At 41.1% G+C, this 18334-nt stretch overlaps 1 protein-coding gene across 8 annotated transcripts in view; it reads right to left on the minus strand.

Annotated features, from left to right (window-relative positions):
* The window catches only part of PHACTR1 (phosphatase and actin regulator 1), a 296676-nt gene that overhangs the window by 57937 nt on the left and 220405 nt on the right, over nt 1-18334 (minus strand). For 6 of the 8 annotated variants that reach the window (XM_090136928.1, XM_090136931.1, XM_090136930.1 and 3 more), the window contains 4 exons: nt 17263-17343; nt 10015-10200; nt 8826-9032; nt 177-510 (listed from right to left, as the gene is read on the minus strand). In XM_090136928.1, coding sequence (XP_089993054.1) covers nt 177-510; nt 8826-9032; nt 10015-10200; nt 17263-17343 — 808 coding nt within the window. The remainder of the gene's footprint in view (nt 1-176; nt 511-8825; nt 9033-10014; nt 10201-17262; nt 17344-18334) is intronic. The other 2 variants (XM_090136927.1, XM_090136929.1) reach the window with 1 other exon arrangement.

An 18334-nucleotide genomic window follows, 5' to 3' on the forward strand; every position in this document is an offset into this window, starting at 1 on the left:
GGAAAAGCTTGTCTCTCTTTCTCCAACAATGACTCTGCTCTGAAAGTGCTTGATCCCCAGACAAGGGGCTTGATTCCAGTACTGTCAGTATGACTCCGATGTTAATATTAACATTGACAGAGGCTAGGAGGAAAACAGTGCACATTAATACATAATTTTAAAAGTTGATCCATTACCTTTCTAGTCTTTGCATGGTCATGGCTAGTGTTTTGTTCAGTTCCTCTATCATCCGGCACCCTGAAGGGTGTATGGGCAACGTGCTGGATCCAGAAGGCAGGTGCTGGCTGTGGCTGCCATACTGGAGCTGGTGCTGGTGAGCTGCTAACTGGGATGGCAGGACAGTGTGATGGTGCTGAGTCAAAGGCTGCTGGGAGCTCTTCTGCGTGGAATAGGATGAGAGAGAGGAGAGGTCTGGCCCCCCTAAAGGCATGCAAATCATGACTTTCTTTGGAGGTAGTGGAGGTGACAGTTTAACTGGCATACAAGGCAGTTTCACAGGAGCGCCAGGATCTAGAACAGAAGAAAAAGAGGCCCTGGTGTTAATTTTCATGGCAGTGCCAGAGTGAGCAGGTACTGAGTTTGCTAATCAGTGCAGGTGTGTGCTTCCCCTCCCCTGTGTGACAGACAGCTCTGCATAGCTTTCATTCAGCACTGTTTTTAAAGACCGGTTGGTTTGCAGCAGATCTCAGTCTCAGAAAAACATCCCAAAGTTGTACATGCCTCTAAAGAAACAAAGTAAGCAATGCTTAACAAGGCTTGTGGCACACTTCAACACCTTAAAGCACTAACCCCTCAAACCAGCCCTGAGAAGTAAGCACAACCTCTCCTACTCAACAGGCACTTAAACACAGAAAGCAGTTTGGAGTCTGAAGTTAGGGGATGACTCATCACCATCCCTGCTGGAGTGAAAGCTCAGGCATATCTGACCCTTCTCAGCTACTGCAGTGCAATTACTACAAGTCACCTCTCTTACAGCTTTGTAAGGTGCAAAAAATCTGGTGTCAAAAATTACGTTAAAGGGCAAAAGAGAAATGAGACAGGATTTGAATGTTAAATAGGAGTAAACTGGAAAAAATAAAGGATACGGGAGGAGAAGATGGTAAAGGGTGGAAGATAGTTAGAATTAACACATTATTTTACAGAAGACTTGGCAGACACTTTTCTAATCTTAACTTTTTTAACTCCAGGCGTACACTTGAATAACATAGTTGTTCTGTCAAGCAAAGACTCCCCTGGTTTCCATGGAAAGTCAGTGGGAGGTCCATAAACAAACATCTCTGCCTGGACTAGGCTGCAGGATGCAGATTTTTGGAGCTGCACAGTGAAAGGGTTTCAAAAAGGAGAACAGGTAATGGGAGGGCTTGGAGTTTCCAAAATGTGTGTGGGGAATGATCACACAATATGCTAGCAGCAAAGAAAATGATAGTAAATATATATATATTGTGAGCTGCAAGGCCAAGCCCTACATAGCATGGAATCCCACCCCAGACATTCGGCTCTGCAATGCTCAGCATGCTCTCTGGATTCCTGTAGCTTCAGTTCACATTCTTGGTGTAAAATGGTAAAGGAATTGAAGGGTCAGAATCTTCTTATGGCCCAAGAAAGCTTGGCAGTAAGATGCCGCTTCCTCTAGTTTCAAATGACATCACTCTCCTGAGTAATACCTGATTTTTAAAGTCATTTTCCAGATGGTTCTTTTTAGTGTTAACTACCCTTCTCCCTGATCTCTTTATCCTTCCCTCCTTATGGACTATCCTGTCCATAAGTACTAATACTTGTACTAGTACTTGTACTAGTATCCATATCTACTAGTCAGGGTGCACAAGGTCAATACCAAGACTTGTAAGATCTAATGCTTCTTGAAAATGCTTAAGGACAGTAAGGTGGAAGAATACCATGCATAATGCCAAGCTCATTCATGGCATTGGACTTTCTGATACTGATGTTACTCTAGAACAAAAAAGCCCACACAAACAGCAAGCCTTCCCTTTCTTCAAGAGACCAGGGAGGAAAAGGGTGTGCAAAGATGAAACAGAGGCATGGACAGATAGTGGTCTTTCCAAATTGTAGAGCAGGACAGTTACAGATGTGAGAACCCAAGTCTTTCTTTTTTCAGTGCAATATCATATCACAGAATCATAGAATGGCTGAGGTTGGGGGGGACCTTAAAGATTACTCGGTTCCAACTCCACTGAGATCTCCCCAGAGCCTTCTCTACACCAAGCTAAACAAGCCCAACTCCCTCAATCTTTCTTCATAAGAGAGATACTCCAGCCCTTCAGTCATCTTTGTGGCCCTGCTCTGAACCCACTCTTACAGCTCCACATTCCTTCAACCCCAGGCGTGGACACAGTTCTCCAAATGGGTCCTCATAAGCACAGAGTAGAGGGAGACAAAACGCTTCCTTCTCCCTGCTGGCTACTCCTGTTTCAGTGCAGCCCAGGATACTGTTGGTCTTCTGGGCTGGAAGTGCTGGCAGACTGCTGGCTCATGTCCAGCTCTTTGTTCATCAGAACCCCTAAGTCCTTCTCCACACAGCTGTTCTCAGTGAGTTCTTTTCCCATTCTGTATTCTTTATTTGGGATTGCCTCAATCCAAGTGCAACATCTTGTACTTAGCCTTGTTAAACCTCATTAGATTCTCATGTGCCCACTTTTTGAGTATGTCCAGATCCTTCTGGATGGCATCCCGCCTTTCTGTTGCGTCAACTGCACCACTCAGCTTGGTGTCATCAGCAAACTCGTGAAGGGTACACTCAAACCCACTGTTTATGTCACTGATAAAGACATTGACGAGCACTGGTCCCAGGACGGACCCCTGGGGGACACCTCTTGTGACTGGCCTCCACCTGGCAACAACCCTCTACCTATGACCATCCAATTATATCTTTATCCACCAAACAGTCCAACCTTCAAATCCATATCTCTCTAATTCAGAGATGATGATGTGGTGTGGAACTATGTCAAAGGCCTTGCACAAGTCCAGGTAGGTGACATCAGTTGCCCTTCCTTTCTCCACAGATGCCATCACTCCAAAAAAAGGCCATTGGACTGGTCAGGCACAATCTGCCCCTGGTGAAGCCAAGTTGGCTGTCTCAGATCACCTCCACATCTCACATATGTCTTAACATCTTTTCCAGGAAGATCTGCTCCATTGGCCTTTAGTTTCCCGGGTCTTCCTTTCTCCCTTTCTTGAATATGGGAGTGATATTTCCCTTTTTCCAGTCACCAAGACTCTGCCACAAAACTTCACCTGACAGACGTGATATCTGCTCAATGTTGCCTCTCTCGAAGGCAAAAATTCTGATGGCTCCATCAAGGCTGAAATCTAACTCAGGGGACTGCCAAATGACAGGGCACTGTCCTCTCCACTAAAGCAGATTGTCTACTGTATAGTAGGAAAAAAAAAGACTTTCAAGATTTTCTTTGCAAGCACAAGCAGGTCTCCAAGTTACTGTGTTTTAGTTACATACACATTAGTTGTGTATATCTTTGTATTCTCCATAAAAGAACACATTTTCAATAGAAGATAAATAAGAAAAAGGAGTAAATTACGTAGAGCCCTGAGAGCATAAGGCTCCTATGGGGTTTGTAGTAACAAAATGTGTTCATACATTTGTGCTCCAGGCAATTTCACCTCGGGAGCTGGTCCTGAATTACAAAAATTACCCTAAGATCTTCATTTTCACACTGAAAAGTGCAGATCTGTCTGTTAGTTTTGTATTCGTTTCTGCTGTATATGCTCAATTAACATTTTCACCTGATAGTGCCTGTGCCATGATACACCATTATTTTTTTATGTGATATACAGAGTGAATTCAAAAGAGATTCCAACTGCAGGTATCTCTTGCTTCCCCTCAGCCTCCTCTGCTCTGGGTTGAATGAACCAAAATACTTCAGCTCTTCCTTATACGCCTTGGCCTCTAAACCCTTCCCCATCTTCGTAGCTCTTATATGGACTCTATAATAGTTTTGTGTCCCTCTCATACTGCGGCACCCACAGCTGCCCCCAGTGCTTGAGGTGAAGCCACACAGCATAGAGCACCTTCTCTCGCCCATTTGGCAGTGCTGAGCCTGATGCATCTCAGGGTATGGTTAGCATTTTGGGCTGCTAATGTCTAAATGCAGCCTTGAAAGTGAACCAGTGGCATTAAATCCATTCGTCTACTGTCTACCTTCAGGAGAATTATATGTGCCTGTTAAAAAAAATAAAGGCTAAAAGAAGAATGACTGCAACAGAAGGAAAGTTTGATCCATTCACACAGAAATGTATCAATATGTCTTCACTGTCATCAGTAATGGTGACAAGCCCTGCACTGAAAATTAAACAGAGTGGACTGGTTAGCAAGTGTTCTGAACAAATGGGACTTTGCTCAAATCCATGGGTTCCAGGCATGGAACTACCATTGTGGATTAAAGGACAGAATGACTTGTCCATTGTGCCTAAAAGCCTCCATTTTACAGTTCTTTCTTTTATTAATTTCACAATATTTGTGATGTATGAAGCAGAGATAAAAATGCTTATTGTCTCCAGCGTGGAATATCCATCAGAAATTGACATTTGTAGATAAATAAGTAGCTGGGTAGGAGAAATATGAGCAAGGAATCTGTGATAACTGTCTTCTCGGAAGAAGATTACTAGAGTTTTAAATCATTGCACAAAACGCTAATGTGACAGAAGAGAAGCCAACTGTGTGAAGCCAGGTGTGCAAGCCTGATTAATCTCCTCTGGATTAGATTCTTCATGCTCACAGTAATGAGAAATTTTGCAAGATGTTGGTTCCCAATAGGGTTGTGACCACTCAGAACTGTACATGGTTAAGTAATAAGTGTGTCATAATTACGAAAAAGATGTTTAGACATTAAAAGTTTTATGATAATGCAGGGACTCAATCCCAGCAGTTCAGTTAAATTTGGTCCCAGGTGATGATTTCAGTTCTTCCTTAATCTTCAATGAAATGAGGGGGCTGAAGTGTTGTCCTCAATGCCTGAGCACTGCATGTGGATATTGGAAAATGAAAATTGAAAGAAATTCTGCCCATGAAGTTCCTCTAATACTGATCATATTTGAAAGCCAGCAGGAGCTCACTAGGAGGTAACTGGCCAACAGGAAATGCAGAGCAGTGGATCGACGGTATCAAAACAATTAAGAATTGCATTTTTCTCCTAGATCTGCCCATCTTGTGCTAGGAAGGAATCAAATAATGCTTAAGAGAGGCATGCTGCTTTGTTCCAACAGTGTAAAAAGTAAAGAGATGCTATGATGGCATTTCCACACCCGTGACAGGATGCTCTGTGCTGATGCAGCATTACCAAGAGCATTGGGAGATGGGGTGGAGAAAAGTACCAAGCACCCTTCTGCAGCAGAGGAGGCACCCCTGCCAGTGACTGCTCTACAGCCCTGTCTCCATTCCCACATGATTTCATCCCCTTCTTAAGGCACTTGGGCCTTGAGAAGAGTCATGCCATGGCTGCGTGATTTATATGTGCTACAGGCAATCATCTTCCTGTCATTTTAAAAACCAATTATTCATTTTTATTTTCCACAAAATCGTATGTGCTTTTACATGATTATTTTAGGCCTGCTCTTTTATGTGCATTTCTTATCATGGAAAAGACCAATCTTTGTATTAGCACATGCTTCCAGAGGTGAAGATTGTTTCTTTGACATTTCTAAAACCTGTATTACATTATTTGTCAAACCCTGCAAGTCAGTCTTCATATCATTACTGAAGAACTCTGGGGCAAGTTCTCAGCAAGAAGTATATCAGACACAAAGGAAACTCTTATTTCCTCAAGTTCTGTGTTCTGTGTTTATTCATTCTTTTTTTTTTTTGTCCTTACTATAGAATCATAGAATTTTTGAGTTGGGAAAGGACCCCTTAAGTCCAACTCCCTTGCAATGAACACTGTAGGGACACCTATACCTACCTTAGGTTGTTCCGAGCCCCATCCATCCTGACCTTGAATGTCTCCAGGGACAGGGCATCCACCAGATCTCTGGGCAACCTGCTCTAATGCTTCTCTACCCTTTTATTGTAAAAACCTTCCTTATATTCAGTCTAAATCTCCCCTCTTTTAGTTTGAATCCATTTCCCTAAGTCACAACAGACTCTGCTATAAAGTCTGTCCCCTTCTTTCATACAGTCCCCCATTTAGATACTGAAATGCTGCTCTCAGGTCTCCCCAGAGCCTTCTCTTCTCTGAGCTGAACAGCCCCAGCTCTCTCACCAGGAGAGGTGTTCCACCCATTCAATCATTTTTGTGGTCTTCCTCTGGATGCACTTCAGCAGGTCCACATCTCTCCTGTACTGATATTGGGGGCTGCTGCAAACCAGGTGCAAGACCTTGCATTTGGGTTTCATGAGCCTGGGCCCATTGCTCAGACCTGGGCCCATTGCTCAGACCTGTCTGGGTCTCTCTGAATAGCAACCTGTCCCTCAGGCATGTTGACCACACCACACATCTTGGTGTCATTTGCAAACCTTCAGATGTCACTGTCATTGATGAAGAAGTTAAAGTGCATTGGTCCCAGATCTGACCCCAAAGGGACATCGTTTTACTGATTTTATACCTTTAGTGATTTTATAATATCATGTTCTCATTTACATTTGTAAAAAACACATTTACATTAAATAGTTATGCATATATACATTTTGCATACATACATACAAACATGTTAAGACTGAAGTTGAGGCATTTCTGTAACTTCTGACTGAAATGTGTTCCATCACAAGATCACATTTTCCCTTGCAGTCTTGTTGAACAGAGATAACTAACAGGCCATTAACCACTGTTCCTTCCTACTAGTCATGCTCAGAATCTCTTAATCTTTCCTTCAATATTCTCAAAAAATATTTAGTAGAGAAATGAGTGTGTAATGAGAATAATCTTCACCTTGAGTGCCAGGATTCAGATTTTACCTGTTTTCCCATACACAAGCTGAGGATGTCTCTAGGGTTATTAGTAAAAGAATAGCCTTCATTCTGTTTCTCACTGATGAGAGTGCTTCATTAGGATTGACTGCTCATTTCCAACAACTATACATGGCTAATATGATTACCACTGGAGAACACAAGGAGCTGAACATGCACATCCTTAGACCATGAATGTCAATGGATCCTTAAGAAAAAGCTTAATGATTTTATTTATAAAGTGTGTACAAATGAGGCTTTCTGTTCTAGCAGGAATACCTTAACCAAATCTAAATCTCAGCTCTTTTCTCCTGCATGTACAAGAGTCTGTCCATATGCACATACAAGAGATCAGTTATGATCGAATGAGAGATGAGTAAAGGCTACCAAGAACTAAGAGAAGTCACAGTTATATTTCACTTTAATTGGAAAGTCGTCACCATCAAGCAATTGATTTATGCTTGAGACCAATTCAACTTCACACAAAATTTCCAGCTGCAAAAAAACCCCAAACCATCAGAAGCAACCATGGTGCAATTCTTCTGCTATCTTCCATGAAAGGAAGGCTTATGAATGATGGGTACTTAGTACCAGAGGCTTTCCCTACACCTTAGTTTTTTTTTTACCTACACTATTCCTTTCTTATTTTTATTATTTTTAAATATTGTCTTCATGTTGGCCTCATTTTTGAGCCGCTTTTTGTAATTAGAATGAAATGGAAGGTAATAGGAAGCTGTCACTTTCCTCACCTGAAGCCATTAATACTGCTACCTGGCTTTCCAGGCTGCAGAAATGCCCATTTGGTTTGTAGTGTAAGGCAATTATGTGTAGATTTTGGCAGGCAAGAAAGCAAAGAGATTCCACAAAAAATGAACAAAACTATATTGAACAAAAATGTGTAGCCATCCAAACAGGAACATGAAGAGACCACATACAGTTATGAGAGAAAACCAGAACATGTTCTTCCCTAATGAGCTCTTTTCTGATATTTTTCTTAACCTACATAAAACAAGCATTAACTTCCAGGAAAAAATAGTAACTTGAATATATTAATGAAGACTGAACATTTTTCACATTAGCCCTGAAAAGGCTGGAGTAGCATTAACACCAGAAGAGCAACCCAGTGAGAACACCAGGAGCTGCCCCACAACAGAGATGAACCACATCTCGTCTTGACCTTGGGATTTCAAGGCGCTACATCCTGGGAAGTGGCTGAAACTATGAGCAGACTGTTCAAAAGATGCAAGCAAGGACTTAGGGAACCTTTTTTGTTCTGAGTAAATGAAATAATTCTTTGTTTCAGTGGCCTAAATGACAGACAAGAGAGTGGAGTCCAGAGGAAGCAGGTGGCAGGAAGTGTGAGCAGGGAGTTACAATGGCAAGAAGCCGTGGGATAGTACAGCCTGTGTAAGGACAGGGGGGCAAGTGAAAGAGAAACAGGGAAAAATGTAGGGTGTGTGCAGTGGGACCTGTCCAGATGGTGGTTGAGGGGAGAAGTGACAAAGAGCAATAGCAGAAAGCAAAATTCTCCCTCTCCTCTCAACCCCATTGTCCTTTATGATTACAGGCATTTAAAGATGTCTAGTGTTTTCCTGGTATTTCCTTTCCCATCAATGCACATTCTGTAATTTTTGTGGCAATGGTACATCTTGATAAAAAACAGTGAGGGAAATGCTATGCCAGCATTAGGTAATTATGTCTGAGAGGGGGAGAGTCCTGAAGCAACCCTGATGATGGTGCAGCCTGAAAATGCTTTGTGATACCTGCCCTAGGTACAACACACATATGTTACCAGTACACACAACAACATGGGCGAACATCTTTACAGAAGGACACAGAGCACCTTGCTATAAGGGCAGGCTTTTCCTATAAGGGAAATGGTGGTGCTGAGGATCTAGGAACACCAACTTACCAGTTAAGTGGCTGGCAATCCTGGCAATAGGTTTAGGAGGCAGGGCAGGGGGCTGTTTGAGGAGGGACAACTGTTTCACTGGGGTGTCCTCATGGTCTCCAGGGAAAGCAGCAGATTTTTTGGGGGGAAGTAGCAGGACTGGCTTAGCTGTAGGATCTTGGGACAGGAGGACTCCAGATTCATTGGATGTGGGGCTCTCTTCAGACACTGGAGGACACAACCACATCATAGACGCAACAACGTTACGAGCAAAGCAGTAGCGGATACAGCCATTGTAGAACGTGAAAAGCAGAGCAAGAATGCAGGTTGACTAGAAGATTTCACTCAAACATCGTGTAACACAGAAAGGAAGGAAAGAAAGAAAAAGAGAAAGAGTAACACACATCTACACAACGGCTGAATTTCCCATTACCTCTGACAGAAGTCAGCTCCCTTACGCCAGCCTGGGACGTATTCCCACGTGTTGAATACAAATGTTTCAAACATCACATCCTGGATGTTCTGTCACGACAGCTTGCTCAGGACCTTATATGTTAGCAGGTGGTCCTTAGATTTATACTATAACCGTAAAAGCACCTCACAAGAGCTATTCCATTTCAAAGAGGTCGCGTAGTTCGCCCGGTCACAGATGGGCACTTCTGCTAGTCACTTTTCCTCACCTGACCTTCATCCACAACTCTCAGTGCTACACAGAATGAGGGGTTAACTTAGATGTACACACTGTTGTCTCTCTTTATAGATTGAGGATGAAGCTTAGATAGCCTCATCAGCAGCACAGCTGGCTGCTAATTACTGAAAGTTGTATGATGTAAATGTCACCCAACACCACACTGCGAGAAAAGGACAAGACATACCCCAGGGTTAAAAATATTGTCAGACCCCTTGAGCTCATTGCCACACCTGAGAAGTAGCAGGAGAAAAATCCACAGCTACAAGTTGACAAAATGCAGAGACTTTGCTTTACTTGCAGACCTTACTTGTGCAGAAGCAGTAGATACTGCTATGCTGAGAGAGCAGAAATTTTTTTATGGAGCATTCAGTGATAATCCATTTGCTGTTATCTCCTTCTCCACCAGAAGACCTTGGTCTTCAGCAAGGTCTTCTTGAGACTACACACCAAAAGTTAGAGGTCAAAAACTTGTTTCAAACAGCTTAAAGTAGCTATGGCATGATGAAAACAAGATGTTACCTGTCCCATCCATGATCTCTGTGGTTGGGAGCACCTCGTAAGAGCAGGGTTCCCCAGGTGCTGAGCCTGACTCCAGTTCTGCTAGGGCTGGCAGGGATACCTGGCTGGAGCTCAGCACTTGTCCAGAGCCCAGAGGCTGCCCATTCTCCAAAGCTCCTTCTTCATTTGGTATGGAGAGCTCTCCATCTGTTAATATTTGGAAGAAAGCAAAATGATAACAGAAGACACATAATTAAGATGCAGAATAATTCAAAGTGAATCCTGCTAACAGTAACATATTGTTTGTGAGTGAGAAACCTGAACTAAGCCATTGTATGTATGTAGAAGACAGGGATAACAATCAAAACAATATGGTTTGGATCTCAAAAATATAACTTATGTTGAATAATTTTTGAATATATCTGACTGATGTTCTGTCTGTAACTGTTTCACAGAAGTGTGACAGCATTTCATTTGCCTGACAGGGTTGTTATGTGATATGATATGTGATGTATGAATTATGTATTATGATATGTGGTCTAAGCTGGATGGCTCTCAGTCACCTTTCATCTGATAGAGTGATAAAATCTGTTTTTCCCTCTGTCTCCACTTAAGCTGTGAACTGAGAAATGAGAATGGGCTGGAACTGAAGCTATCAAGCTTTTTTCTTTAAAAAAAACAAACACAGCAATACATGATTTATATTTTAATGATAATAACAAATATTATTCCCTTCCACCATTTTTTACACTATAAGGGCACAAACAAAATCACAGACGTATGCCACTGTTTTATATACTAATAAAAAACTACTGTAGTCTTCCAGCACGACCAAGAGTATAAGTAAGGGAAAGAAAAATTTCTATAGTTGCCAGGTGAAGGTCTTGATATTCAGATAAAGCAGATTACATTTTAGAAGTCTTTTTTTTTAAGTCGTTATTAATAACTTACCCATTTGAGCAAACATTTCTGGATCAGCAATTGTTACTTTTTTTCCTATCAAATACCACTTCACATTAGAAATAATATAGAACAGAAGGGTGGGATCAACTCATTCTCCACAGCATCAACCCACATGATTTTTATATCAGAACTTGTTATGCACAGCCCTCTGCTACCTAGAGGCAAAGACTACACCGACATCTCAATTACAATTTTATGAAGTGTTCTGCCATTATGAGTGGGAGCCTGAAAATATAACCAGAATGTGACCTGTAAAGCAGAAAGCCCAGCAGGCAGATAAAGAGAGCCTAGTGTTACCACACATTCAAATTATCATTTTTTTAAATCAAATTCAGAATACCCAGATCTAGTTCTTGATTTTGGGGCAACTGTGACTAGCCTAATTACTGCTCACTGTACCAAACAGAGATGTGTATCATTCAAGTGAGCACACATTTTCCCCTCACAGGGATAAGATGTGCATAATGTTTTGGAAAAAAACACTGAAGAGATAAAAAAAAATGTTAAGTTACACTTAGATGTCAAGACACTGCAATTAACAAGTCTGGAAAGAAATCAGATTATTTTCTGACTTGTAAAGTTTCTGTACAGCATGTAAAGATGATCTATTGTTTATTTTGGTATTGTTAGGAACAGCAAGGTCTTGACATTCTTGGTTATCTTTTTGAAGAACTAGAGTTTTTACTGCGTACTGTTACATCATAGCAGACTGAAACTCTACCTGTAGCTTTCAGAGCAAACAACTGAGCTGGCAAAAGGTGGCAACATTAATCAAAACTGAAGGTTTCAGCCAGCTGTTCACAGCACAGCTTCACTGTAGGTGCTTCGGTCATTTGATACAAACCATTTTATTTCCCTAGACAGCAAAGATCAAACAACAGTTCAGCCAACATTTAAGCTGAATGTTTTTTTGACTTAGCTGTTTCAGTGGAAATACTACATATCCTGTTCTTGATTTGTCTCTCTTTTATAAACATGCCCCTTCACGGTGTTCAGGATAAAGGCTGCTGTTATCTCAGATGCATGGTTTCATGAAAGATCATAACTATTTACTGAGCAGAATAATTGCTTTTTGAACCAAAGACAGTGACTATATCCAGCAGTATTTACTAAGTTCAGCACAGGACTAAATTTAACCATTATTCTTACCTAAGAGAAAGATATTTTCTTAAAGGATATCTACATATTTTAATGAAGTGAGATGCCAATTGTAACATGTTGATCTTACAGACTTAAATACACTTTGCACTTCTCAAGGTATATTCAGGATGACTGAGAAAAAGCAAAATATGAGATAAAGTTTTGACTTTCATTTTTCAACATAATAACAAGCATGACACTTCTCTGTACTTACAGCATAACCTATTTTAATCTTCCCTCCATATATCTCTAATCTTCATCTAGACTCTAAAAATCATCCTCAGATTTCACTGAAAAGATCAGACATGACACAGAATCATGACTGAAACATATACCCTAACTTTGAGCTTGCTTAAAGCTACAAAGGGAGCTGCTAAAACACAGAAAACAGATCAAACACAGATAAAATCATCATTTTTAGAGTGAAGAATCTCTCAGTGTGAATTAATCCTGGATCAGAGGCATGCTTGACAATCAGATATAAAAGGCAAATTAATTGCTATTTTTAAAGCACTAGAAGCTATTTTAGTTAGCTGACATACAAATGAAAAGAATTCTAGTAATGCAATTATGATATATAAGGATGAATCAATTAGTCTTAAGGAAGTGGCTAAGAGTTTAAAGTTAATTTTGCACATTGATAACATAATCTTTTGTTCTCATGCTTGCTAAATCCTTTGCTGTATTTTCTCAGAGCCTGCTGTTTCTAACTGGAAAAAGACTTTCCCTAAATGCATGAGGCTTTTTGATAAAGCAGGTGGAGTACGAGTCAGTTTGATCTGGAAGGGACCAAAATGAACAACATGAATTCTGCAGCAAAATGAGCACGTGAAGGATGCTGCCCTGCTGATCCTGCTTCCTGCTGTGGAAGAAGCAGAACCTCAGAGAAAATTCTCTGACACAGAAAACTCTACCCAGACTTGTTGGTTCACCTTTGCATATGAAAAAAACAATATGGGGTGAAGGCTCAGAAATACGGAGATGATATGTTTAAAAGAGGTGGACCCTGGGAACTTGTTTGGCCTAGCAGCTAGACTGCTCACCCAGCACCAGTCTTATCTACTGAAGGATGAGGGTTTGAACTCTCAGCTCGGTGTAATTCTTAGACTATCACAAGTTCATGAGGCCAGATGGAATCTATTCCAGGGTACTGATGGAGCTGGCAAAAGCGCTTGACAAACATTTCATCATCTATCAACAGACATCGTCAACTGGGAAGCTCTTAAATGACTGGAGAACTGTCAATGTGACTCCCATTTTCATGAAGGGTCATAAGGAGGATCTGGGGAATGACAGGCCTGTCAACCTGACCATGGTATCGGGGAAGGTTATGGAGCAGATCATCTTGGCCAAGAAGACCAACAGCATTCTGATTTGTATCAATAATACAGTAGCACCAGTCAGTAATGGTCAGTAATACCAACAGCACTAGTGAAGAAATTGTCCTCCTGTACTCAGCACTGGTGAGGCTGCACCTTGATCTCTGTTCAGTACTGAGCCCCTCACTACTAGAAAGACATCGAGGCCCTGCAACGTGCCTAGAGAAGGGCAGAGAAGCTGAGAAGGGTCTGGAAAACAAATCTTATAAGGAACAGCTCAGGGAACAGGGATTGATTAGTCTGGAGAAGAGGAGGCTGAGGAAAGACCTTATAGACTCTATACAGTGACCTGAAAGAAGATTGTAGAGAGGTGGAGGTTGACTTCTTCTGTCAGGTATCTAGAGATAGGATGAGAGGGAACAGCCTCAAACTGTGTTGTGGAGGTTCAGGTTGAATATTAGGAAAAAAATTACTTTCAGAATGAGTAATCAAGATGTTCAAGAAACATGTAGATGTGGCATAGCTTAGTGGATGAGATGAAGGGAGGTTTTTTCCAGCCTTTACGATTCTGTGATTCTGTGATTAAGCATGGTTTGTACTCAGGAACTCATTCACCAGATTCACTTTTGGGTACTTCTTGAAAATAACTTAGTGTGAAGCAGCCCAATTTGCATGTGGACAGTGCCTAGCTGGTACAGACCAGTCTTTCTGTTGTTTCCTTTCTTTGGAGCTCTGCCTGCCTTATCACCATATCTTTTGATTCTGAACACCTTAGCACAGAGAACTTCTCGTATGACTGAAAAATGTCAAGCTCATGAGCTCCTTCCACAGATAAATGACTAAGGAAGTGAAAATGATACAGAGAATTCTACATCCCATGTTACTTTCCATTTTTAGTCGTCATCTTCAGTACTGGCCTGCTTTCAGGTAAGAACGGATAGGAAATTATTCTTGATGGTGAAGGGTAGGAAAGGTGGGGCACATCCATGCCGAGGCGATGCAACACTGAGCTCTGTTGCTCGTGGTTTATCATTCACAGAACATTTTCAAATCCTGACAGGTTATAGGTAATTTGAAATATGGGTTTTAAAACCTCATTTTGTTCAGATGGATAGTAAAAAAATGCGAAGATGATGATTGCCCACAAGGAATCATTGCATTGTTATCTCTGAAGCAAACGATCAGTATACACATTCAGAAATTTCTCACTACAGGAATACTTGTTTATGTTCAGATTAAAGAAGAGGTATCAAAATACTACCATTACGTTTAATTCTTTGACTGGTGTTGTAGCACATCAGGCAACTCTAAAGACAGTCGCTTTTGAAATGGCTACAGTTTGATGTTAAAATCAAAGCTATTCATCTTTGTGTTTGAGCTCTTGACTCTGCCAGTCCACAAACTATTAGAACAGAAGGCATCTAATCAGGTACTTCTTCAGTGTACAGTTTTTCTAAAAGTACACTGTATTTGAAATAGAAGCAGACTTTGCCTACATTTCCAGAAGATTCAAGTTACAGAACCTATAAAAGAACGAAAAGTTATTTGGGCACGAGTCTGGACCTTGCCAAGAAATGAGCTCCCTGCACTTCAGTCTAGTGTGGTTTCACTTGAACAATTACATGCGAGGGTCACCGAAATAATAAAATCATTTATTGTTTCCCAAAAATAGCAGCTGGAATGCAGTGACTCTCCTATGTGTGAACACTGTGACTTACTGTGCTCTGTTAGCTCTCAGCTGCTGGATGACACAGTCACCTGGAAAGCCAGCAAATCCCAAAGCAAACTGGTCAGAGTGTCACTCTAAACAACAGGAGAACAAACTGGCTGTCTAATTCTGGTTTTCTTCAGCATAGATGATAAAATAACACTAAGTGCACTGCAGTTTCGGAATTTCTGTTCTTATGTCAGTCTATCTGTATAGTTTCCTTTAATCTGTTTAAGAAAAAGGCAAAATAATCACTCCTCAGCTTTGGTCTCCTCTTTGGAAAGGCAGAGATTTAGCATTATGGTTCCTCCTGTTGTCTGTGCAAGATGATTCTTGGCATAGAAAGCATAGAAACAACCATCAAATAAAGCTTTCTGCTATGAAGTGCAGCGCTTCCATGAAGTATTGGAGACTAGCTATCAGAAAGTACAAGGAAAATGTTATTTCTGCTTAAGGTTTACAGCGAGATATAATACCCTTTATGAGAACCATGCTTGTCCTACTATATCAATGAAGAAAATGTTACTTTTCCTCTACACATTTTGCCTTACTTACATTCTTACATCATATGTGATCACCACTGCTATACTTCTACACAACTATCTTCCCCTCTCCTCTGCTTCTTTCAAGGAAGGACTCCTTTCTGTGTTTGCAAACAGCACGAAGTAAGGTGAAGATACTGAATTAGATATCTAGCTGTGTTGGGTGACAGTTTCCAATTTAGTTGCATCTGACAATAAAAGTCTGATGTCTCTACATTTTGTACTGGAAATAGGAAAAGGCAGCATGTATTTCCTACTAGGTTTTTCTGATATGAAAAGGTGAAAAATGACTACAAAGAGGAGATTTTTTGTTTGTTTTCATGATGAGGGCCTCCATGAAATGCCTACTTCACCAGGCGACAAAGAAGATTACAGACTACTGCAGTCCTTTGCAGGAGAGAAGGGAGAATTTCCCTGAGTTTCAAGGCAGAGAACAGGATCAAGTTGCACAGGAGGGATTTTATTAAGGATGCCTTTAGGTGAGTGTAGGGATGACAAGAAGCTGACTTCCAAGCTCCCCAGGGTGCTGAACTGGGAGCCTTGCTGGTAACGGAGACACCTGGCTGCATATTCAATCCAAGTCACTGTCCAGAAAGTGCAAAAACCAAGGTACCGAGAAGGGAAAATCTTTTGCCAGTTGTGGTTTCTACTCTGCACTTGCATCTAGGATGACTTTCAAGACAGCTAGCCATAGTGAGAGCTCAAGCATACTCAAAGGATTAAAAAGCATCTAGAATAGGTAACAGATGAAAAACATAGAAAGTAATCACAAGCTGCACATTTTTACATCATCTCTTCTTTCCCACCAAGCTAGATCAAAGTTGATTTAAATGATCCAGATTTTATAAGATAGATCCTACTTAGAAAAACTCTGGAAGTTCAATTGACTTTTACCAGGTTTTGTTGTGGTATTGTTAAACACTTCTAGACTTGGAATTAATGAGGCATCAAAGCACATACCTAAGTTCAATTGAAATTAAAATGCAACCTTGGCACGCCAATGCAGTTTGCTTAATTAACTGCCTTAGTTACTGACAAGAGAAGCAGCAAACAAACAAAAGCTGGAGTTAAATACACACACAAATATGTAATAGATATCAATTATTCGTTATGCTACCTGTGTAAAATAATGGTGTTTTGCATAAGTAATACATCACCAACTCAACAAATGAATAATTCTGAACGGGGAAATATTATTATTATGCATTCTGAGTTGTTTCAAGTGTTCTATGCTCATCACACAATCCCAAATCTTAAAAACATTTCTCTTCTCCATAACCATTAATCCTACAGTGACTCAACCAGAGATAATAAATGCATGCACAGACCCATTCTATCTGCTCTCAGTCGGGATGCCTCGCTGTTTTGCAGCAGGTGACTACTGCACAATGTTGTGATTTATATTTTACTGTTTTACATTTCTGATCAGCTTACAATTTTATTTGCAAGATCCACCAAGAGATGTTTGGAGACCTTATTCTGCACGGTTCTGCCATTCCAGATGGTACAGCCAGTTCTCAATGTTATGACAAAGTAAGATCTGTCCATAAAACTATATGGGATGTCAATTTAACATTGTGAAAAGAAGAACGCTTACCTTTATCAAAAATTTCCTTTAGCACTCCTCGCTTTATAAGCTCCTCTCTGCTTTGCCTCATTGATATCTTTCTTTCCAAAGCTGAAAGCAAAGGAGAAGGGGGATTATTAACAGAAAAGAAAGGATATGTTTCAAAATGTTTTTTCTCCACTCACAGACAGAGAAAAATGAGTGTATCAAAAGCCCAGAGAAACTCCTTGGTCTTGAAGTAAGGCCGATATTGAGAGAAATGTCTATAGACTGACTTATTTGAGGGAATGTCTCAATTGCCATTTCCCAATTTGGATACATGACCAAATGTTTCTTGCAAAGAGAGAACAAAAAAATAATGCAAAAGCTAGCAAGGGAAAGGTAAAAAAGAAGGTAATGTGAAAGATCATGGAGAAAGACATGGCTATGGATTGTCCTCTGGCCATGGAAGAGGACTGGCACTGCTGGTGCCCTGAAGACAAGGCTGATTTGCTACTAACTCCAATGAGAGTAGAACAAGGCATTTGGTATAGTGCCAAAAATGAGCTGTTTAATGGAGTCTTCTCCCTGGAGGGGTGTTTTCCTCAAAATAAGTACAAACAAATGACACTCCACGACAGTAATTTAACACCAGGTCTCAACAGCCTGGGTCCTGTATTTGCTGCTTGGAGACTGTGGTCACCGGGGCAGCAAGATGACAGATAGAAATTTCATGTTTGTTTAGTTCAGCAGTAATTAAAACAATGTCCAATTAACCAAAACATCACAAAGGACATGGATTCAGGCAAATTGCTGAAAGGCAGCAAGCAAGGGGCACGAGAAGTGATGTGCAGGAGGGGCTGCGACTGTGGGCGCTCTCTGAGAAACAGGCTCATGCTTGCCAAAAAAGAGGCACAGTTAAGGGCGAATCGCTTCTGCCATATGCTCCCCTATCAGACACAGCGCAGATGCACACACAGATGAACTGGGACTTTGCTTCTTCGGTCTGCCCAAGGCAGATTTAAAGCAAAAGGGGCTCTGAAACACTCTGCCCCCTGAAAACATGAGGATGTAACCTTTTCCGGCGCTGCTGGCTGTTCGCTGTTCCCAGAGGGACACAATA

Source organism: Phasianus colchicus, chromosome 3 (assembly GCF_987193195.1).
Source record: "Phasianus colchicus chromosome 3, bPhaCol1.hap1.1, whole genome shotgun sequence".
NCBI classification, from domain to species: Eukaryota; Metazoa; Chordata; class Aves; order Galliformes; family Phasianidae; genus Phasianus; species Phasianus colchicus.